This window comes from Protomyctophum bolini, assembly GCF_963924005.1.
Source record: "Protomyctophum bolini genome assembly, chromosome: 13".
Classification (NCBI taxonomy): domain Eukaryota; kingdom Metazoa; phylum Chordata; class Actinopteri; order Myctophiformes; family Myctophidae; genus Protomyctophum; species Protomyctophum bolini.
The window spans coordinates 11,003,885-11,029,283 of NC_137874.1; the positions used below are offsets into that span (position 1 = coordinate 11,003,885).

Sequence of the window (25,399 nt, forward strand, 5' to 3'; positions counted from 1 at the left end):
TTTGACTGTGAACATTAAACAACCACGTGAAGTTAACGTTACAAACTAATAAGGGGAATGAAGGGATGCAAGAATAAACTATTTAATTTCACCTTTTGTGTGTGCTGCATGGACATTATTGTTGAGTTTTGCTCGCTAGACATGAACTCCTTCCTTTGTATGCGCGTGTACGTGGTGCGCACGTGGAAGAGAGAAGAGAGACGTGGGTTGATACCATGCAGTGATGCACACCACCGCGGAGCCATGGGTGTTTTTAGATTCATGATAAGTCGGGGCTAAAGCCCTGAAGACGCGGGTCTTAAAAGGTTGGTCAAATTACATTAATAGGCCTATATATTTCCATTATTAAAGATCATGGGCTATTCATGCACTAAAGCCCCCTAAAATATCAGCATAGTCTGCTTTTGATCAAAGAGAGAGAGAGGGGGAGAGGGGGAGGGGGGAGAGACGGAGGGGGGCACATATTTACAGTGCTTGTCTGTGTTGCACTAGTGGTATACGTATAGAGGACATTAAGACACCTTTAAGTTTTCAAGTGAAGAAAAATAATGAAATATAGCTGCAAGCCCCGATAAGGCGGGACCAAGCAATAAGCCATTTTAGGCTGCTCAACAGTGCCACTTTAGGTCACCCAGCAGTATTGCAGATGTTTGTACTCCAAACAGACAGACAGACATAAAAATAAATTGCTATAGCGCCCCCCTATGGCCAATTGGAGTAGAACTGGTTTCAGTGCTATTTGGCATGACCCACCATACTGTAAAGTTTCATAAGCATGTGACGCTGTATGCATGTATTAGGGGCAGAAGAAGATTTCATTTATTTTTTAATTGTCCATAATAGGTCCAAATTCACATGTAGAAATGTTCATGCATGAGCTATGCGCGTTCAAAGTTAGCATTTTCAATTGAGTGCTATAGCGCCACCCTTTGGCCAATGGGCCATGGGCTTTGCGTTCTCACCATTTGGCATAGCCCTCTACCATATTGCCAAGTTTTGCAAAAAACGACTGCACGGAAGAAGAAGTGAGAAGAAAAAATAAAACAGACAGAAACAATAAAGGACCAAGAAGTCCCTTCGGGCTTGGTCCCTTAACCCATTTTGTGCGGGAACCCATTTTGGTGTTAGCATCATGTCGTGCTTTAGCTATTGAAAAATAGCAGATCTACAAGCTCATAGCGCGCCACCGAGTGGCGCGCTACGAGCTTGTAGGTCTGCTATTTTTAGAAAAATCGAAGAGCGACTGACATAGAAGACATTTTTAGAATCTGATCTCAGGTCAGAATGAAAACTGTCAAGATGTAGAACACATTTTTAGAATCTGATCTCAGGTCAGAATGGGTTAAAAGGGCAATGACAGTGAGGTGATGCTGTTGTTCCTGCCACTGTCAGGTTGGTGATGTGTGATAAAAACTCACTGTTAACGCCAGATCATTTACTTCGTCTTGTGACGGTGTGTCGCAGATGTACTCTCAAGACCTCAACAAACGAGCTCTCCACCATAGTGTCTTGGATAAGTAGGAGTAAGAGTATAAGCCTACTTAAGAAAATATTTAATTAAGAAAATAAGAAAAATAATTATCATCTCTGTACGTTTTGAACACTCTCCATGTTGCTGAATCTGAGAAATTATGTGGAGATAGTTCTCTCTCTCTCCCTCCCCCTCTCTCTCCCTCTCCCTCTCTCTCTCTCTCTCTCTCTCTCTGTCTCTCTCTCCCCCTCCCACCCTCCCTTCCTCCCTCCCTCTCCCCCTACACTCAGCATGGTTCCCTTTCTACAAGGGTATATTTCAGGTATAGGCAATATAGGCATGCATTCCAGCTTCACTAATGGATCCCCTCACATTCGACCCTTGGACATGCGCAAAACGAGAAGCGTGGCTGAACCCCTTTGCGCCTGAAGGCGCAGTGGATGAAAGTAGAGATAATGTAGCGAAGTGACCGCTGATGCATGTATTCAGCCGTTGTGTGGCTCCATGCTGGATAAGCAGGATGTGCGCCACTGCACTGTGTAAAACTCCGATATGCATGGTCACGGAGAGTAGCCTACATATTTACATGTGTGTGGAAAGAAGGGGTTTAATGAGTGTTCATATAGCTCTACTTTAATGTAGGACAGTGATTCTCAACTAGACCGCCACTCCACTTTAGCATGTGGTCTTCAGCACCATGGACAGCGCCCCTCCACTTCAGCATAGAGTACTGTAGGGTTCAGCACCATGGACAGCGCCCCTCCACTTCAGCATAGAGTACTGTAGGGTTCAGCACCATGGACAGCGCCCCTCCACTTCAACATAGAGTACTGTGGACTTCAGCACCATGGACAGCGCCCCTCCACTTCAACATAGAGTACTGTAGGGTTCAGCACCATGGACAGCGTCACTCCACTTCAGCATAGAGTACTGTAGGGTTCAGCACCATGGACAGCGCCCCTCCACTTCAACATAGAGTACTGTGGACTTCAGCACCATGGACAGCGCCCCTCCACTTCAACATAGAGTACTGTGGACTTCAGCACCATGGACAGCGTCACTCCACTTCAGCATAGAGTACTGTGGATTTCAGCACCATGGACAGCGTCACTCCACTTCAGCATAGAGTACTGTGTATTTCAGCACCATGGACAGAGCCACTGCATTTCAGCATAGTGTACAGCGGTATTCAGCACCATGGACTGAATGCACACTCCCTAGAGGCCAAGGACAAACCTTTGACCTGCATTTTTCACAACTGCCTTTTATAGCGCCACCAAGAGGCCGACTTACTCAGATTCTGTCCAAGAATCCCACAAATCAGCAAAGTCAGTGTGGGAAACAGTGCTCTATGAGTATCAGACCGTGCAGCAGGGTCAGGTAGTATCTATCAATCATTTAGGTGGGAGTGGGGACCCCCTGGAAGCCCTCCCAAGGAACCCACACTGACAATGTGCAATGACAATATATCCGGAAGTCAGTGTTTCGGCGTGGCCGGTGTGGCATGCGTGTGATGGTGAATGAGCTGGAGGGCTTGTGGACAGTAGCTGTGGGAAGTAAAGAGCAGATGTGATGTTCCATATGGCCTCTGAGATACCATAGGGGGTGGAGAAGTCCTTATGCCCTTCAATTTACGTCCAATGATGTATGATCATGTAGAATAGATGATTCTTTTCTTGTTGTTATTGTCTGGGAGAGTATGTTTTGCACTCATTCCGTCCATGTGTGTGTCCCCGTGTCGCACGCATATTCCCGCATGCATATTCCCACTCGGCTTTTTTCAAATCAGCCTCATGGTGGCACTATAACAGGCCGAGTTGCATCTTTACATATCACCAATCTGCATTTTTCAATTCTGCCTTTTCGAGCGCCACCAGACTTATGTGCAACACTTTTTTTATATTAGTCCTTTACATTTTATCCATAAATCAATCCTGGTGGAGACCTGTACCCCGAGGGGCACTTCTTCTAGTTATCATTAATACCGTTTACAAACGCTTGCTACCGTTTACGAGTCTCCAGAAGAATAAGAAAAAGGTGCCAAGTGCAATATCCACTTTGACCTGATGGGGGCTTGCTTCAGTGTATTACTATTAATATTGCTAATTACTGCCTTACACATGTCATACATAGATGACACATCTTGCATTACAACTTGGACAAACCTGGTATGTGTCGTATTATGCTATGCATTCTAAAATATATAGCCAAAAAGAAAGAAAAAAATCACACCCGTGTGAACTGAGTGGTGCAACTCCCGACCCCCCCCCCTCTCTCTCTCTCTCTCTCTCTCTCTCTCTCTCTCATTAGCAGGCAACTGCAGCACTCTCTCTGTTTCTGGCCCCTACTGGTACTCATTCTCGTGCTCATTAACGTCACAGACACACACACAGATTTGTCCAAAAATGTTTGGATTGAGGGGAAAAATCTTCTGAATGTAGTTGCAAAAACGTGTTCTGTGGACACAAGTGGACCAAGTATTGCTGTTTTGGTTCCCTGGATTTCCCCATACACACTCTTCTGAGGTGCCAAGATGTCACAGTGCCCACTCTGTTTTCGTGCCCGGATTTCACAGTGCCCACTCTGTTTTAGTGCCCGGATTTCACAGTGCCCACTCTGTTTTGGTGCCCAGATGTCACAGTGCCCGCTCTGTTTTGGTGCCCAGATGTCACAGTGCCCACTCTGTTTTGGTGCCCAGATGTCACAGTGCCCGCTCTGTTTTGGTGCCCAGATGTCACAGTGCCCACTCTGTTTTGGTGCCCAGATGTCACAGTGCCCACTCTGTTTTGGTGCCCAGATGTCACAGTGCCCACTCCGTTTTGGTGCCCAGATGTCACAGTGCCCACTCTGTTTTGTTGCCCAGATTCCCCTAGTGCCCAGAATGTTTTGGTGCCCACTCTTCCGGCTACACTCTGGAATCATTCAATAGGGTTGGATGGAGACACTAATGTTTACAGGAATAGATCCATGTGCATAACAGGTTCCAGAAGTTTCCTTTCCCCCAGCTGTATTGTTATCACAGAATGTCGCTTAAAATGTCACTTCACGTCCCAACCTCCATGCATCCTCGGTGGGAAGACGACGCAAGTGAGGGAGCGTTCATTTTAAGGACCTTAACCCATTCTGACCTGAGATCAGATTCCATACGAGGTTTCCACTGGACACACACTGGTCTGATGAACCCATTCTGACCTGAGATCAGATTCTAAAAATGTCAGTCGTTCTTCGAATTTTTCAAAAATAGCAGACCTACAAGCTCGTAGCGCGCCACTCGGTGGCGCGATATGAGCTTGTAGGTCTGCTATTTTTCAATAGCTAAAGCATAACATGATGCTAAACACCAAAATGGGTTCCCGTTCAGAATGGGTTAACGATGCACCCTGGAACTACAGCTCTGGTCTGCACAGATGGACGTGATTGCATTGAATTACTGTCTATGTCTGTCTGTCTACCATTTTGTCTATTTGGCAAACTGACATCCTGGGATCAGAATGGAAAACAAACCTAATGGAGTTGGAACGGGGCTGTGTTTATTTGTGTGCATGTGTGTAGCATGTATATACGTGTGTGTATATTTACCCTGTCTGTCCTTGATTACTTTCTTATGTATACACGTCTGTCATGTGTATTTGTGCATGTCTGCGTGCGATTTGTGTGCGTGTGTGTGTGTGTGTGTGTGTGTGTGTGTGTGTGTGTGTGTAAATATTCATGTGTTTACATATCTACTTGCGTGTGTCTGTCATGTAAGCGCTTGTGCGTGTGTGCGTGTGCGAGTGTGTGTGTGTGTGTGTGTGTGTGTGTGTGTGTGTGTGCGGCGCGTGGACACTGTGCCTGTGTACACAGATGCGATAGCACATTGCATTACATCCTCCGCCATGACATTGGCTTTGATTTGACAACAAACAGGATGAGTAGAATGGCCAACAGAATACTGGAGCACAGTGCTGCCTGCTGGCTCAGTGTGTGCTCCTGCTTTGCACTCAAAGATGTTTCAATGTCACAACTTCCAGTTTGCCTCGGATGAACGCTCGCACAGGTGCACACACTCTGAATATTACCCTACATTTTAGAGCATGGCCCTTCAACATGGGGTCCGGGACCCCGATAGGGAGTCCTCAGAATTACTGCAGGGGGACTGCCAAATGTTTGTGTGATAGGAAATCTTTTCTTTTCTTTTCTTTTTTGAGGGTCCCTAGCCCCTCCAATGCATGCATGGCTTTTGAAGATTACCATTACTGTATGTCATATGGCAGCCAAGTCTATCGAATTGGAGGATGTGGCAATGTTTGTATGACACAATTGTTTGCCAGCCATTTTGTTTAGGGCACTATGACAACGTAAGACGTTATGTGGCCGATATAAATACAGAGGGCGCCCCTCATTTCACTCAAGTGTGATTTTTGGGGGGGCGCTAGCCCCTCCTATATACAGCTTTTTGTCCTAACTCGTGTGCCATTGACAATGAAAGGAGAATTTCCGTCGTACTGTATGTGTCTGAGCAAATCAGCTTTTTGTGCTAATACAAACATTATATGCCACTGACAATGAAAGGACATGTTACATCATGATGAGGTACGATGCTAAGAGCGCCCCTCAATTCACACGGGTGTGATTTCTTCTACATTAACCACTTGAACCCTATCCTTATTCTGGGAGGAACATTTGCCAAAGTAGAAGATCTACAAGCTCTCACTGTGACACGTTGTGAGTTTCTACATCTGAGCTATTTGTGTAGACTTTAGTCATACACAAATTCAATTCCCATTGACAATGAATGGAGAATTTATGTCATATGTGTCTGATCAAATCGGCTTAGTGTCTATTTTTGTCCACACAAACATTAAATCCCATTGACAATGAGTGGAGAATTTACATCATATGTGCCTGAGCAAATCTGTATTTGTGTACTTCACAAAGATGTAATTCCAATTCGCAATGAATGGAGGATTGTACGTCATAGTGTCTGAGCAAATAGGCATATGTCTATTTTGCATGTACGATAAGAGCACCCCTCACTTCACACGGGTGTGATTTTTACCGTAGCATTTGGTGCAGAGGGGAAACGAGCACACCAAGTATACAATGCAGTGCCAAAAGGTCAAGTTCCGTATGCATCGAGGCTTTAAGTGGTTAAATATCTGAAAACACATATTAACTAAACATGATATTCAGTGCAACACTGAATACTACCTAACATTTTTAGAGAGAACCAACCCCTCTGACATTAACCCATTCTGAACTGGAACCCATTTTGGTGTTGGCATCATGTTATGCTTTAGCTATTGAAAAATAGCAGATCTACAAGCTCATAGCGCGCCACCGAGTGGCGCGCTACGAGCTTGTAGGTCTGCTATTTTTGAAAAATCGAAGAACGACTGACATTTTTAGAATCTGATCTCAGGTCAGAATGGGTTAATCAGACCAGTGTGTGTCCAGTGGAAACCTCGTATGAATCTGATCTCAGGTCAGAATGGGTTAAAACACCGGTTTCATACATCTATCATTTCATAATTACCTGCAAAGGCACGGGTGCACGCTGGGCCTGCACGTTCAGACAGAAAATTGCCTCCGCCCACCCAGCATGTGGGGACATTCATGAAGAAAAGACCCAGCGAGGTCTCACACAATTAAGCCTCGCTAATGCCGCCATAAACCACCACCAAATATTACTAAATCCCATAAACAATCAGTCTTTTATTCCTTCATAAGACCCGCTCCCACAGATGGGGGTCGGCAGCCAATTACATAATAATCTTGTTTTTCAGAAAACTGTCAGGATTTAGAATTTGTAGAATCTTCCTGTCAGGTCTATAGATGGGATAAAGCTCTTTTGTGTCTTGTTGTGGTGCCGTGCAGAGTCTGCACCTGGTCTGCGCTCTGCAGGTATAAGACCTCCGAGTCCAAGTCCACCCCCAGCAGACAGGCCCTCTGACAGGGCAGCTGTCCGGCAGAGAGAGAGAGAGAGAGAGAGAGAGAGAGAGAGAGACAGCTACAGGGGTGGACTTCTGCTGCTCCAACCACATGGCCAACATACTAATGCAGGATAAGCTCTTTCTGCCTGGCTATTTATTTCGAAGGCAAGGCACGTTTATTAGTATGTAGTCTATGGACCGTTTAATCGAGGCCATTTAATGTGCTTTACACGAAGCATTAAGAAGCAACGTGTAAATTAAACACATTATAAAAGGACATTGAATTCCCCATCGATGATGTCACTGGTAGGCGGGTTTGTGAACTGCCCACAGCCCTCCTCTGAGACACAGACGGGGTAGACAAAAATGTTACCATTATTACAAATGAGCATCAGTGTGGACCAATTGCATGCAGATATATAGGTTGAAAACGGGTCAAGTTGTCCTTTAATCAATCAATCAATCAATTAATTAATACATTAATTGGGTCCCGAGGTGAAACGCCACAGTGGTGGGCTGGTGGCATCGACCTGTGAAGTGTAGATAAGCAGGACAAACTGAATCCATCAGCCAACCTTTATGCCTCATTAACCAGCTGTCACCAGAGGAGGCGCCACCACCTGCTGCCACCTCAAGGTCGCTGTGACCTTCACTACCACAGAGACTGACGGACAGCCAACTCCCTGCCCAACCGAATGTGTTTCTCCTGACCTCTCTCTCTCTCTCTCTCTCTCTCTCTGTCTGACATTGTGGCATTCTAACAAAAACTGCCACAATGGCAAAGATTGTTCATGCTCTCCAAGAAAAATAAAAAATCATAGTTTTTGTTCTTGATGGATCAAGCAAAAAAAAAACATTTATAATTGTAATCGTCTAATAATGTGGAAAGGATAGCAATGAAATGTGTCTCCATCTACCTATACTACAGATCGCAATGATTGATTACACACCGTCTTTGTTTCCTTTGCTTCAAGGGGTCTCTCTTATTCAATGTATAATCTATGGTCACACAATATATATGTATACTGTGTGTTCCTTGGTCATTTGTCAATTTGATGTCTCTGTTTAGTTGCGTATGGCATTCAGTTTTGGTTTATGATTCAATTCGAGTGCTCCAATTTATATTTATATTCTAATCTACTTAATTTGGGGTGCATCATGACTCTGATTAAAGAGTAATGAGCTCTCTAAATTTCCCACATTGTGGACAATAAATTAAACTAAACAAACTAACTATAGCTGATCGGCATGCTGGCAAAGATGGTCCACATTATGGGTGTGGATGTTATAGATATATAATATATCTAGAGCACCAAAGACTTCTTATATCGTGTCAAATAATAACTTGACTGTTATGGATATGGAGAATTAACTGACAGCAAGAAATGTTACAGCCTGCGAAATAGTGCAATTTTCACCGGAAAAAGTATCAAATATGAGTGACTTACTATCGTCAACGATACAGAACCACCTCCCCGACAGTTTGTTTTTTGTTGGGACCACAATGCTTATATGAGACGATTCTCAGATGACCCAATGTTAAAAACATCCGCGACCCAGTGGATGAACTAGCGACGTCAGGTACTATACTTCAGTACTCTGTTATTCAAGAGTATTTTGTTGTGTCGTGATCCGACTGATTCAAGTGTAACTAGAATCTCACAGAATTTTGTTTGCACTTGAATGTGCAGTGGCTAGAGAGAGAGAGAGACCATGTTTTCTTGCTTCATTCTATTTGTCCAACGGGCTGCAGGGGTGGGTGGTGCCTGTCAGCAGCGGCAGGGGGTGTTGAACATGAGGAAAAGGGAGGTGCCACTATACCTACGCCCTCCCAGTGAGTATGCGGGCTCCTCACCGACAGGTAAGCCTGTGGGGGCAGCAGTGACAGGACTACACTGAAATGTGTGTGGCCTTAATGACTAAACTTTATTTTAAAGGGGAGAAAAATCACACCCGTGTGTAGTGAGTGGTGCAACTCTGTGTGGGGGTCCCCGGAACTTCCAGACCCACAGGAACGCGCCCAGGGGGCCTGGCCGGTTCAGGGACCCAGGGAGGAACCCAGGCACACACAAAGCTCCGTAATGGAGTGGCTGCACCACTCAAAAGTAACATAGATAAGTGAGTTAAAATGTCAATGCTTACAGAGTTGAGAGGCGTTGAGAGGACTTTTGAATGTGCTCTTAAAAGTACTAATGGAGCTACAGCTCTTTCATGCTGCTATAGCCTGGTCATTCCACTGATTCGTGGCATTCAGCTGTGAAAGCTGACCTCAGATGATGAGGCTGAGGTCTAGGTCAGTGAAAAAGAACCCGCCGCATGGTGTCCTAAGTGCATGTGAACAATAATATAAAACCTTCCTAGTAGTCGGTCTCTCCTGGTCCAGTCATTCTCCCTGGAAATAAAAACGTCTGGGTCTCCGAGGCGTGTCTTTCTCGAGTTGCAAATACTATACCATTGTTGCAAATTACTTATTTGACTCAGAACAAAATGTTGAAGTTATATAAACAGCATTGGAGAAATTAAGGTCCAAAAAAAACCATCCATCCTGCCAATGGGATCTGGTATCTCCAGCTATTCCGATCGATCTCGTATATAGGCAGGCTCACACACACACAACTAGTAGTGGTGTCTCTGTTAAGAAGAGGTGACAAAATCAAACTCTTTTAAAGTTGAAACCCCCCCCCGTATCAAAACACAGTTTCTCTCAGTAAATCAGGGGGGAAAAAAAGATACAACCTTGTAATAGGCCGAGTCTCACTGTGTCACGGGTGGTATTATATATAGCCCAGACAACCTGGCAATCTGCCACTTGTGAATTTAATTTGCTCTGACATATTAGTCTGGCGACGTCAGGCTAGAATATGGTATATTGCACTTCATTAGGAAGACTAGTTTTGATTGTACGGCATAATCTATACTCAGCCAGATATATGAGTTGCCTCATTTTATTAGCTGCGTGGCCTTCTCTAGTTCTTCTTTAGGCCCATACCAGGGATTCCTCCTGAAGTGTCTGCCACTTTTGATACGAGGGCTTTTTAAGTGAAGGTACTTGAATTTCCATCTAGCCACACCAGGACAATGGATGGATGTTTCACCTTGATGTCATGCCGTTATAATATGAAGACATCGGTTTTTATACTAGCTGGGTCTGTACGTTTGTTAACACATGTGGATAGTACTAATAAGGGAAAAGGTAACTCTGCACACTGTTCTGCAGCTCCCAGAGTATATAGTTTATTTGAAATAAACAAAGTTTCGACCCTTCTTCAGGTATAACATAAAGTATACTCTGGAAGCTGTATAGAACAGTGTGCGGACCTGCTTCCTTTTCCCTGTACGTATCTTTTTGTTCAGCACCTAAAGATTTTCTTTTATAGGTGTGCGTGCTTCCCTCTGGACTCTATTTCGACATGTTCCAGTTAGGCTTACTTATCTTAAATTCATTAATCGGTCACTGGCATGATATATAATACATAATTTGTAGAGTATTTTCAAAGGTTATGTTGCTTCTCTTCTATTCAGTAGGCTATACAAGGTGAAACATCCATCCATTGTCCATAATCTTTATACAATGCGCGTGACATCATCATCAAACCCGGAAGTTACGTGGGAACGCCTACTGAGTGGCAACAAACTACTTTCTGGCCTTGACAGCCCATACATCCAAACAGAAAGTCCTCTCTGATTGCATTAAACAACATTAAACTCACTTTGCATGTTGCTTTGCCACTCGATTTGCCACTCGATGTGCCATTCACTTTAAGCATGCGCATACCCTCTATTTCAATGGTTTATCCATAATGTAACACATGTTTACACATCGACAGTAATGATAACTTATCCAAAACTGTTACCTTTCAGGATTCAAATTCAAAAGCAGCCAAAAGAGCTCAAACCACCTCGCTTCGTGCCGTGTCTCGAGCTAGTGGATCTGCTACTTTTTTGTTCTCTTTTCTGTGAATCTGCCACTTTTGCAACGTGTGACAAAGTGTGACATAATTAAATATAAAATCTAAAATGACACAGATGCTTCCCCAGTCATAATGGCTCAAGAGAGACAAGATGATGTCTCTGATCTGGCTCTGTGGGTCGCTGTACGGGGATGCACTGACAGACGCTCAGCGCCACACACAGCCAGGACCGCCGGCAGGGACCCGGGGTGTTGCCTCGGCTTTGCACACAGTCAGAGTCCGTGTGGGAGGGATGGTGGGAAGGATGGTGAAGAGGGGCTAAAAAGATTGAGGGGGATTATAGGAAGGACTCCTGCCAATAACTTCTCTTTTGGTGCCTTGGCATCGATTCGCGCGCGGGTTTACACCGCGACACGCAGCGAAAAAACACCACACTTGGCAAACTACAAATATCACGACTCGCGGTCGTCACAGTTAGTATGCTTTCAGTTTGACCGACTCCAAGAGATGTGTGCCTCTTTGGAGTTGCCATACACTGATCCGCAGTGGTGTAAAAGTACTTACTCGAGTACTGTATTTAAGTACAATTGTAAGCTATATATTTTTACTTCACTGGAGTAGGCCAATTTTCAGCATTTTTACTTCTACTCCACTACATCTCGGACACAAATAGTGTACTTTTCCTACCACTACAATCATTTGTGATACTATGTAGATTTTTTTTATCATTAAAAACGTTCAGCACATTGTGAGCTTGTACAGTAGATCAAAAATGGGTATTTTCTACTTAGTACAATTTGATTCCAATACTTTTACTCAAGTGAATTTTGAATTCTAGACTTTCTAGACAAAGTATTTCAACATTGCAGTATTGATACTTTTATTTAAGTAAAACATTTGAGTACTTTTTCTATCACTTCTGATCCGTAAGACATGCCTGACACATGTCTGTATCTGACACTATACGCGCATTTTTCTACAATGTTGAGGAACTGGAGCCAAATGATTTGACTCTGAGACATACTGTAGCAACTACAAATATTGAAACTTGAATTGATGGGTAGTAGGGAAAAGGAGAGAGAGAGAGAGAGTGTGTGTGTGTGTGTGTGTGTGTGTGTGTGTGTGTGTGTGTGTGTGACTGTGTGTGACTGTGTGTGACTGTGTGTGACTGTGTGTGTGTGTGTGTGTGTGTGTGTGTGTGTGTGTGTGTGTGTGTGTGTGTGTGTGTGTGTGTGTGCGCGCGCGCGCACACGTGTGTGTGTGTGTGTTTGTGTGTGTGAGTGTGTGTATGTGTGTGAACTGACTTATCTCTTCTTGAAAGACACTTTGAAACCATGGTGATGTCTGTTTTTCTTCCAAAGAAGTAGACAGGTCCACCAGACACCAGACAGACATGTACACTTAAGAAAACAACAAACACAGGACCTTAAAGAATATACTGCTAACGGGCTGCGTGCCTTCCATGAGGCCCTGGCAGCTCTCCCCTGGTGTTCTTCCTGCATGGCTGGCCTCAAGTCAAAGTGAACTGAATCCCCTCGTCTGCAGCATGCCTATGCTCTTATCCCATTCTGACCTGAGATCAGATTCAGATGGAGGTTTCCACTGGACACACACTGGTCTGATTAACCCATTCTGACCTGAGATCAGATTCTAAAGATGTCGGTCGTTCTTCGATTTTTCAAAAATAGCAGACCTACAAGCTCGTAGCGCGCCACTCGGTGGCGCGCTATGAGCTTGTAAGTCTGCTATTTTTCAATAGCTAAAGCATAACGTGATGCTTACACCAAAATGGGTTCCCGTTCAGAATGGATTAAACACGTGGGACAAACCAAGCACAATCACAGTCAATGGTATCAGTAACTCAAACAACAGGCAAACCAATAAACATGCAAAGTAACAGGAACCCCTCGGGGGTCGCCAAATTATTTTGGCAGTGGTCCCCACTCCCAGATTATTAAAAAATAAATCTCCCGGGGTCCCCCAACCAAAACCGTTGAGAACCCCTGTCTGCAATACTTTGCCCCTTCCAATCAACAGGATTAGATTGCCTGCACTGCAGAGGAGAGACAGGTGGGTGACCAACAAATATTTTAACTTCACACGGTGACAATCCTTTCAATCCTGCATGTGTGTTACTATAAAATGTCAGATGTACATACATACACATGTCCCTGATTGTGCATGTATGTGTATTACGTTCTTAGCTTATACGTATGATTCATGATACCTACGTACTTTGTATGTATTATGATGTACTGCCATGCTTTTTGTTCATGCTTAATGTAAGTCGCTCTGGATTAAGAGCGTCTGCTATAAAATGCCTAAATTGTTAATTGTAAATTGACACAACCCGAGACACTGCAATCCATTTAAAGATATCTACTATGTGTCATCATCGCCCACGTGCAGGGGGAACCTTCAGTGGGTTGACTTCTATAGAAGTTTGGCATGAAACTCTACGTCCTGAAATGAAATCACTGGGCGGGAGAGACCTTGAGCCCAACCTTGACAGATGAGCTGCGTTTTGAAATGTCCACCAGGGTCACTATGAATCAGATCAGTCCTGTCAGAGGCGTGTCAGCCAGCGAGAAAACTTCTGCACACTCCCTGACTTTGACTTGACATTAGATGCCCTCTTTGCTTTTCCTCTCCTTAATGATGAGCGGTAACCATAGAGACTGTATAATTATAATACATCTCTATTCTTACATCTGTTGTAGGAGGTGAGGAGAATTACATGCAAGGCAGCACACAGCGCGATGCAAAACAGCACTGGCTGCTAATGCGTTTGTTCATTTTACATAATGAAAATTAGAAATGCATAGATGACGCCATTGACCATAATGTAAGACCTGAGACCTGCGTGGAGACTTGAGACCCGCATAATCCAGTCAATTGTTTAAATTATGAATATTAACTTAGGTCGTAGTAAAGTATATACATTTGTATTCATTGTATTCATTAACTACATTTCAATGACTGCTTGATTTGTTTCTTTAATGTAGCCCAGGTCTATATGTGTGTGTGTGTGTGTGTGCATAGAGTATGTGAGTGATTATGTGTGTGCACTTGTTGAGTGTGTGCGTCTGTTTAGTACTATTATTAAAGTATTGTTAAGAGACAAGAGCTTTCACTGAATAAACTTCCCAGCACTAGTAAACTATTTGTTTTCCATATATTCATAATTGTGTTTCAACTTTCAAGTCACAATTTCCAATGGTTGGAATGATTGAAAAAGCATTTGAAATGGCTTACTCATAAATGTCCACAAGCTTGTCTGCCAAGCTTGTCGTCATTTTGTAGCAAGGCTAATGGAACCAAATGCGGGATCAGCATTTACTGGTGAGTCAGTACAACCACCCACCCCCGCCCACACCCTATACAATATTACTCTTATTAAAATATAAATATTAAACTCTCTCTGCAAGCCTCCACGGCATCCGGTTGAACCGCGGCTGTGACTTGGAGTCATTGAAAACCCATGCAGCTTTACATTTAGCTTCTGGCAGCAGTCCAGTGAAGCAGAAGTTTCCTACACAAACATCACTTTCTGTCGGTGGGTTATACAACCGGTTACAACAGGTCAGCAGAGGCGGCGAGAAACGACGACAAAAGTTATCTCAAATCCAACAGCAAACTTCGTCTCATGCTGTAACGGGCTTGCCGTTACCATGGAAACGATATTAGAATATGATATTTGATTCCACGCTATAGTGTGGGCGCTGTGTTTGTGTAGCATGTGTGCACTGTGTGCATAACACATCGTGGGTGCATGTAGGCCTACAGTATGTGTGTGTGTGAGTCCCTGGGCCATGGGTGTACACGTTTTTGTGTGCTTTTCCCACAGAAAGCAACAAAAAGAAAGCAGCGTGTGCATTGCCAACAGCTCTGTTATTTGTCTGGAGAATTAGAGGATGAATCACGCAGAACCTTTTTCTAGACCAATAGCGATGACAAGCAGTGCAATTTTCGGTGCGGCGTTCTCTCTTCTTTTGTTACCGCCAGCCGTGGTGCATCTCCATCTATTCTCATTGCCTTTGCGTTGTTTGCTGCCAGCAAATGGCGGCTGGCCACCATGGTGCAAGTTGTGGGCAAACTTTCTGACTGTTTGGGCAAGAAGGTCAGGGCAGCGTAAACAGTATGCCCGCAGTCGCGCACGCACGCACGCACGCACGCACACACGCACGCCATTTACTTTATCAGCACACAAAATGCTGCGGTTGCCATAGAAACTGTACTGGAATGAATCTAGATGGCTTTTTCCCTTTCTGTTCCTGTTTTTTCAGTTTTGTGTGTGTGCGCGAGAGAGAGAGAGAGAGAGAGAGAGAGAGAGAGAGAGAGAGAGAGGGTGGGGGGTGGGACTGGGTGAGGGCAGATGGTATTAAAGTTTTCAAATGAAACTTTTTAGGGAGGTAGGTGAATTCCCTAATAGAGATCTGTATGAATTGTACACACATCATAACTTGACACATACACACACACAGTCTCACACACAGTCTCACACACACACACACACACACACACACACACACACACACAGAGAGAGATGGGCAGTATTTGAAATACATGTATTTGAAATACGTATTTGAAATACTTTTTTGTATTTTGTAATTTGTATTTCGCTGGGATGGAAGAAATTATATGTATTTTGTATTTAGATAAATTTTTTGACCCAGTATTTGTATTTTGTATCAAAATACATTTTCAATGTATTTTGCCCATCAAAGATGGGCAGTATTTGAAATACATGTATTTGAAATACATGTATTTGAAATACATGTATTTGAAATACGTATTTGAAATACTTTTTTGTATTTTGTAATTTGTATTTCGCTGGGATGGAAGAAATTAGATGTATTTTGTATTTAGATACATTTTTTGACCCAGTATTTGTATTTTGTATCAAAATACATTTTCAATGTATTTTGCCCATCTCTGCACACACACACACACACACACACACACACACACACACACACACACACACACGTTCCATCACAAGTGCAACAGTAAGCGGTTACCATAGATACAACACATGAGGCGCGAGGAGTTGAGAAGGTCCGTCCCATGTGGGCGGCATATATTTATAGAAGCACTGCTGTACTGTGTTCAGAGTTTGGCTACGACAATACTTATGCATACTTATAGCTTAGGGGATTACTCCAAGTGCCACGCCCCTTAAGGGGGTTCCAAGGGCTATACCTATAGCAAAATGATTGATAGTTAGGAACCAAAAGGATCCGAACAGGTCCATTTGTATCCATTTGCACACCCTCAGATTTAAATGAACACTGAGGAGTTTACAGTGCATATTGAAGTCGTATGAGAATTGTCTCAAATGACAAAGGTCTATCGCCTAATGCATATCAAACCGTGTTGATTTTGGTTTTAGTCGTAGTCTTTTGAATGTCAGTTAGTTTTAGTCATAATATTTCAGTCATAATGTGTCGTAATGGAAGTTTTTGATGAAATTGGCAATTAGTTTTAGCTACGTTTTTATTTAGTTTTCATCAGCGAGAAAAGGTTGTCGACAAACATTATTGTCAAACTTTTCAGTCGATGAAGTCAACATTGATATCAAACTGAGGGTTGATACTGTCCATGGTGCTGAAGTAAACTGCATACGCTGTCCCAGGTGCTGAGGACTATACAGTAAATGTACAGTAATGTTCAAGTGGAGTGGCGGTCCATGTATTTTTCAGCCATTTGAATTAGAATGTTATATATTCCATGGAATATAAAACGTATAGAAATAGGTATTACAAAACTAAAATATTAACTGATTCCAGATTTCCGTTTAAGCGGTACGGAACACTGTGGTCCGTGGCCTTCCAACCAGGAAGCCCCTCTCTGGGTCTGGGGGTGCCGGGCGGGGTCCCCGAGGGTCCCCCGCGAGACCCACCGTCGCCTCCGGGGGACCTGTCCGGTCCGCCCCGCGCCCAAAACGTCAGGAAAATGAGAGAGTATAACGACCCTGGGCCCCGCTCCCCTCTCCCCCCTCTGCTGAGTATAGCTCCGGGGGGTCGGGCAGGTCGGGCAGGGGCACGGACAGTTTTCCGAATGCTACTTATCAAATATAAAATTCAAATGGCTGAAAGAATGGCTGAAAGAATGGCTGAATACCACAGTACACTCTGTGTTGAAGTATAGAGTGGCGCTCTCCATGTTACTGAAGGCTACAGTACATTGCATGTTTAAGTGGCGTGATGCTGCCCATAAGAGTTGATCATTTTCTGATCTCAAGAAAGAAATATCTCTTGTCCCCCACACCAACAGTATATGTATCCTGTCTGTCTGTCTGTCTGTCTGTCTGTCTGTCTGTCCACTTTTTTGTAAGAAAAAAAAAGAGTTTTTGCAAAAAGTCTGGAATTTGACAGCCACAGCTTTGTGTTCTTTCTTCCCCATGTAATGCTGCAGCACGTTTCACAGTAACCTATCCAAATGTGACGTGTGCATCACGGTCGACTTAATTAAATCCTATTCTATTGAATAAAGAACTAATTAACCAGCGCTCCTATACCAGAGATGTGCTTTGTCAACACTCTTTGGGTTCCAACGGGCGTCTCCTTATCTTTTGAAGGCAATCACACTTGCTTAACTGACATAATTGAATTGCTTCCAACCCTGGGCATGCGAGGTATATTGTTCTCGTGGTATAAAGCACGACTAATTGCAGTCCTCCATTATGACCATGTAATTTCCAGCACATTTCAGATGTTTATCCTAATGAACAGTTCCTGGGATCATCCTTTTTTTAGAAACGCGTGTCGGTGAAAGCTAATGCTCTGTCCTCACTTAACACTTAGACATCAACTGGAAACTAATGACCATGTTTTCTAATTGGTCAGAGAGAGGGCAGGCAGACCGGTCAATGGGGAATACTTGCTATGGCGCCACAGTGGAACATCACAAAAAGTGTGGACAAAAATAGTGGTGTTGGGGAGGAGGGGTGGTGGTGGGGGGGGGGGCTTAAGGGGCTTAAGGCTTGGAAATTGTGCCAAGACTCTGATCTCTTATTATAGTTTATTTATTGTTGTATTTATCTTAAATATTGTGATTTTCTTTAAAAATCATATTAAATGCTCCCCTCAGAGATTCGTCAAAAGAGTGAAAACAAAGCTTATGCTGATTATATCGAGATTATGGGTTAGGTTGAAGACAAGAGCACAGCAGACTGATTCATATACTTAATTTCTTGTAGATTGGCTATTTTTGACGTGTGGCACTTACATTTAAATTATAGGCTTCATAGTCTATAGTTAAACAACCCAGTGGAAAACGCTGCTAAAACTGTCCATATAGCTTTGCCTCTAGGAAAGGTTTCAGTTTATGCGTCTGTTCAGCTGCTTTTATGATCTAAACAAACAGCATTAACTCAGCTCATCACAATCCTGCCTTCTAACCCTCCTTGACTGCCTTCCACTTGGAGCCAAACATTAAAACATTTGAAATGAATTAAAGCCACTTGTCCGTCTGTGTCTCGGTCAGACAGGTACTATAGGGAATAAATATAGTGGACTTGCGGTCAACAACTCAGCCGGTCACTCAGTCAGTTAACTGGACATCAATCCATATACAGCCCACAAGTTATTCTACAAGTCAGACCATGTTCAATGTATACTTTATCATAATGACAATGTCGTTCTGATGTGACTTATATAGATTTAGGCATTTAGCAGTTACAGTATGCTGATCCAGAACTGGTAAGTGAACTTTCTGTAAATTAGCCATTCATCATGCAACTATTCATCCTGCCAGGATGCAGTTTGTTTGTGTTCAGTTTGTTGGTCATCCAAATGGCCATTCTGCCACCCTGCATATCTTTCAGATAGAACGTACAGACTGGAGACCTGAGATGGGAATGCAGACAGACAGGCCTGCGTGTACGCGGAAGGAAGGAAGGAAGGAAGGCAGGCACGCAGAAACCGTGCTTTCAGTTGGCCAACCACAGACTGACCTTAATGATGTCTAGTTTAAGACCACTTTCTACATGACATTGTATACTGTGTGAATGGATGCATGCAGGGACAGCCATTCATAATGGACGATATGCCTCATCAAAAAGGAATGGAAAACGCTTGTGTTTGGCAAGGCATTATACCCACTACTGGAACAATGAGATGTCTGTTTCCTAAGTCCCTTCCGAGCTCATCCTGAGCAGTTAAATGAATCAGGTCAGACACCCGCCAAAGGCCAGTGCCATTGAGATCAAAACACCAGCTCATCGCAGCGGACGGGGCACAATGGACATAATACTCGGCTGATTCTACAATGCTAATTGACACAGAAATTGCAGATCACAATTATGCAAAATTACATTTTTTAATTAGGCTCCATCCAGGGCTCTTTACTGTTGTGCTGTCAGGGTCCATGTCTCAGCCCCATACAGCAGTACTGACTCCACTGTCAGGGTCCATGTCTCAGCCCCATACAGCAGTACTGACTCCACTGTCAGGGTCCATGTCTCAGCCCCATACAGCAGTACTGACTCCACTGTCAGGGTCCATGTCTCAGCCCCATACAGCAGTACTGACTCCACTGTGAGGGTCCATGTCTCAGACCCATACAGCAGTACTGACTCCACTGTCAGGGTCCATGTCTCAGCCCCATACAGCAGTACTGACTCCACTGTCAGGGTCCATGTCTCAGCCCCATACAGCAGTACTGACTCCACAGTATACACTATGAACGGCCGCCTCTTAAGGTCTTCTCCCATTGTCTGATTTCCACACTCTCCTCAACCCATGCAAGGCATTCCAGGCAAGTGCTCCCCAGACCTTTGGGTCCTGTTCTGTTGAGCTATAGTCCAGGCCCCAAGGTGTTTGAAGCCCTTGACTGGCTCGAACCTGCAGTGTGTCTGCACTGCAATGGTTTTGTCCTCTGTGTTATTTATTATTTATTAGCTTCCACAAAGTGGTCGCTATAGTCTTCCTGGGGTCCACACAAAAAATTATACAATAAAAACAGATACTTGAAATTGAACAGAGACAACAACGACCAATAGTATAACAAATACAGTGTTTGTTTACACACAAAAAAATACAATAAGAATAAGGTACAAAAAATAGAAGAAAAAAAACGTCATCAATTTATGTTTTTAGCGAAAATCTGCTGCAATGTAATAGTGCAAAGTCCAAAGTTCAATGCCAAGATCAAGTCCATTTTCAGTATCCTTTTAGGGGATGGGGGGGTGGGTGGGGGGCAGTTCAGCAGCCTGACAGCCTGTGGGTAAAGGCTGTTGGTCAGTCTGTTGGTTCTGGACCGGATGGATCGGTATCTTCTACCAGATGGCAGAGGTTGGAAAAGGTGGTGTGCTGGGTGGAACTGGTCCTGTAGGATGTTATTTATATGGCATAGGCAGCGGGAGGTGAAGACTGTGGAGATCTCTGGGAGACTGCATGGTCCCAATGATCCTCCCTGCAGCCTTGACCTGCACTCTATGGAGGGCCTCCTTGTCTCTTCATACTACTTTGGTCGTGGTTTGGCTGTGGCACCACCAGATTGACTGTCAGTATCTTCGTTTTCTTGGCTTGCTTGTTTCTTGGCTTGCTTGTTTTGGAAATGGATATGTGTGTATGACTCAGCAAGATACACGTCCAAACTATGTTGAAAGCAGAAGAGTCAGCAACATTATAATAGCCACTCTCTAATCTTGTCATCATACAGTGTGTATATGCAATAGTTATTTGTGGCTGCAGGTTTGCATATGATTTAGATCATATTCCCAGATCATTATATAACTTACATTTGCGTTGAGCAATAAGAGATGAAGGATTAGCCTACAGTATACGTTGCATAATCCACTGATTTTAATGCTGCCAGAAGAATACCCTATATTTCTATTTCCTTACATGAATTATAGATAATGTGGCAATTGTACTCCTTGTGATGAAAATAAAAGAAGGAAGGGGGGAAAAGCGCAGAAATGAACTCTTCTGACCTATAATGACAAAGGCTATCCCTAAACTAATTTGCCATTTTTTACCATCTTAAAAAAACCTTTTAAATTTGTTCAAATAGCCGATCTACATACAAGCTCACAATGTCTCGATGTAGATCGGCTAGTAAGTTGAACTATTTTAAAATGTTTTTCAAAATAGTAAAAAATGGCAAATATGTTTAGGGATAAGGGAAGATGGAGCCCACATTATGTTTTTGGAGACTGCCCCAACCCCTCAATAATGAATCAATGAGGAGAAATATAATAATAATAATAATAATAATAATAATAATAATGGTACTATTAGCCCATATAGCCTGAAGGGAAGATTGCTCTGGCTATCTGTTATAGGCCAAACGGCTGACCAATGGTGTAACTTCATCACTCAGTGACATTTCCATTTGACACAGCCAAAAACATAAATGTCACATCTGTTGACAAAACTCTAAATGCATTGTTGTGTCAGGTTCATCAAAACCTTCCTCAGTCAACAATCAGGGTCGATGGCTGCTGTTGGTTGAGCTGACTGAAGAGAAATGTGAAAATGATTGAATTCCTTCCTTTGGTGCCACTGAGTGCTCTATCACTTGTTGAGTTGTTGTACGCTATAGTAGTACTGTATATAGGCCCGTGGGGTGGGGTAGCATCTGCCTGCCTCCCACTCTATTCCTTCAGCCATTTACTGAATGGCACTGGTCCTTGCGGTGCTTTAGCTTAATTTAAATTATTAGTACTGCGGTGCCCAAAACAACTGATTTAAGCTAAACACGTGTTGTCTCACATTTGATTGAATATGATCTGTGTGAGTGACAGACTGTCACAAGTGGTCTAAAGGTCACGGGGTTATAAACCATAGCGCTGCAGGTATAGCCTATATAGTCAATGTCGCCTCTAAGCCCACTTAAGCTTCTCTCTCCCTCTCGCTCTCTCTCTCTCTCTAGCCATGTCTCTTTCTCTTCTCTGCTCGCCCGTTAGCCAAATAGAAATAGAATCCATCTCTAGTGAATGGTATCTATTTTTGATACGGCAGTAACCTGTTCCAAATATTCAAAAGGTCTCTTATTTGACAGACAAGAGGAATCCAGCAGTATCTCGTAGCCTATAATACATCCATTGTTCATCTCTTCGCTGCCGCTCTTCACTTTCACCCTCTTAAAACACTTTCGTTTTAGTTTTGTCGCTCGATATCTCTCTCTCCCTCTCACTCTCTCTCTCTCTTTTTTCCTTTACTCTCAACAGAGCGATTCAGGCTGAGTCGGACGCAACCGCACTAGAGGGGAAGTCAAGCCATACTGGACTGGCGCAATAATAACTACGTAAAAAAAACCCAACACCTTGCATTCACATGATGGACTATGCTGTTTTTAAAAGTTGACCAGGGTTTTTTAGTTGTGGGGTGCTTGCGAGGCATGGCTTTCGTTTTCACCTGCTTATTCCTGTCCTGGTGAGTAGCCAAACTATTTCTTTTGTGTGTGTGTTTATCCGACTTTTACGCACGGTAACTATAGACTGTTGTTGATGGACGCAACATTAAGAATCATCGCAATCACGCAATGACTCGTTTTAACAGTTTAAATGTGCATTAATGATGTGAATATGTACTTTGATTACAGTATGAGCAGCGTTTGGGGGAATCAGTCGGCGCCTGATCAGAGCAGAGCAGAGATCTATTTGGACAACATAACGCGCATATTGGATAGATTATTGGACGGCTATGACAACAGGCTACGACCTGGATTTGGAGGTATGGCAAAAGAAATATCCGTTTTATGTTTCAACAAGTTGATATAACTTAAAATGCTCGATTAACTTGTATTAATAATTATGCAATGATGTCCCTTTCCTAAGTGCGCACAAGTTTTCACTCCGCATGGATCTGTGTGACTCTTTGTCTCGCATGGTGTCCCATCTTCGTTGAGTGCTTTTGGTGAAACCGGTTACTTTATAGCCCATAGGCTACTCGCCTTTGTCTAAGCAATTTAGGTAGCCTACATTTAAGACCACACACGTCTTTTACTTTATAACAGCCCATGGAGTGATGGTTTGGTCTCTTCAGAATGGACCTCATGCTTATTTGCTGAAAAAACTACTTTTTGTTCAATTTCATTTTCATATAACTTTGTCTTTAACATTGTTTTAACTTGTAATATTTGTTTATCCGTATCAACCCTATCGCTTGTATATAGGTCCAGTTACAGAGGTCAAAACTGACATCTTTGTCACCAGCTTTGGACCGGTTTCAGATGTTGAGATGGTATGTATACAAGCGACAGTTTAACTTTGCATATAGCGCTGCAGGCGTAATATAATTATGCACATGCTGTATAATAATTCCCCCACTTCATTATCTCAAGAGAGGTGTCATTGCACCCGCTGTCAGTCTCTCTAGGGCCAGGTCTAGTGCAGGTGGACACGCATAGCTCTCCCTAGTGCACAGTTTGCACACTATACCTTCAAGTTTGCAGACCGCCCTTCACATGACCAGCTCTTCATTATTACAGCATTTGAGCACGATGTCATTAGTGCAGCTTAGCATTTTAATCTGGTTGACAATCTCCCCCATCCCAGAGAGAGAGAGAGGAGAGAGAGAGAGAGAGAGAGAGATGGCTGATACAGGCATGGGCTTTTCTCTCTCTGTCCCGGGATAGGCTGAGCGCTTTATTTCCCTAACACACTATAATGATATTTTTTTCCCCCTCCCTCATGGCACCTAAAGCCTACTTGCCTCACGATGTGATATACTGGTGGGGCAACCCTATATAGGCAAGCGTGCGTCCGGCTATCTCTGAGGCACTAAAGCCTTCCATTTGATCTAAAAGCATCAGTGATTGAGCCACACCGCATATACTTCCTCCTCATGCTGTAGGGCTATAGTATATACTCGTTATGTACACAGTGTCAAATGGGCCTCGGTGGGTCCATTTGGTTACATTTTGTACACTCAGAGAGTGACACATGGATACATGAACAGAGGGTTTTAGTTTTGTAATATTCTTTCTTTTCTTTTCCTTTGCTTTGTTCCCCTCTGATTGAGATAATAATCAGAACATTGGGTGTGGGATTGCTGTGAATACACTGCACTGTCAAATTCAATACATGTGATGTACAAACATCACCCTCGGGGTGACTCTGAGAAGATGACATCATGCATGAATATTGTTACAATGAAGGAGCTAGTAGTAGATGACAATCAATGCGGTGCATTGCAAGTGAATCTGATCAACAATGAATTCCGTGACTTCAATTCTTGAACCTAAAGTTGAGAAGACCAGTGAATATCTGAGGGTGAGATGTTGCACTGATACTGTTGATTTAAATGTGTTGTAGCAGCAGCAGGCAGTAGTAGTATAGTTCATGGTACGTGGCTGTGTACTTTAGTAGTAGTAGTAGTAGTAGTAGTAATAGTAGTAGTAGTAGTAGTAGTAGTAGTAGTTAGTGGTACTGAATCAGATGGAAAATGGACCCCGACAGGACCAGTGTAAAAAATGTATGATAATATCACCTCTCACTTCACATAAGTGTAATTATTTTTACTTTAATTAACCCCCAGGATTGTGTGGGTGGTTGCACTGAACCGACAGACTTGTGTGTGTGTGTCATCTGTCCTCTCTCCCCAGGAGTACACCATGGACGTGTTCTTCCGTCAAACGTGGATTGACGAGCGGCTGAAATTCGAGGGTCCCATTGAGATCCTGCGGCTCAACAACCTGATGGTCAGCAAGATCTGGACACCGGACACCTTTTTCCGAAATGGCAAGAGGTCCATCTCGCACAACATGACCACCCCGAACAAGCTGTTCCGCATCATGCAGAACGGAACTATCCTCTACACCATGAGGTACAGTGTAATGCTGGACCCTCCCCCAGCCAGGACCAGAATAGAACACAGACCCGGGAAACAAATCAAACCCGACGAGCGTCTGCAAATACACGGCAGGTTTTGAAATGCCATGGGAGAGCTTTGTGCCAAAACAGCAAGACGGCCTCCGCTTGAAAGCCAAAAAATGGCAGGCTTGTTAAAGAAAACGATGGCTATAGTGAGAACAGGTGCATGATTTCGCTAAAGTTTCCTTTTTATGAGCTTTTCTAAAGCATGTTAAAAAGCACAGCAAGTCCTATTGACTTCCTTACAAATAGGCTAGCTAAAATAGCCAAACTACAATCT

At 43.4% G+C, this 25,399-nt stretch overlaps 1 protein-coding gene across 1 annotated transcript in view; it reads left to right on the forward strand.

The window, feature by feature from the left end:
* Nucleotides 1-22,589: 22,589 nt before the first annotated feature.
* gabra6b (gamma-aminobutyric acid type A receptor subunit alpha6b) overlaps nt 22,590-25,399 on the forward strand; it is a gene marked incomplete at both ends in the record, with an annotated part of 32,313 nt that continues 29,503 nt past the window's right edge. Inside the window, 4 exons of the mRNA XM_080781036.1 lie at nt 22,590-22,678; nt 22,848-22,978; nt 23,421-23,488; nt 24,852-25,072. Of these exons, the coding sequence (XP_080637162.1) occupies nt 22,590-22,678; nt 22,848-22,978; nt 23,421-23,488; nt 24,852-25,072 (509 nt within the window). The remainder of the gene's footprint in view (nt 22,679-22,847; nt 22,979-23,420; nt 23,489-24,851; nt 25,073-25,399) is intronic.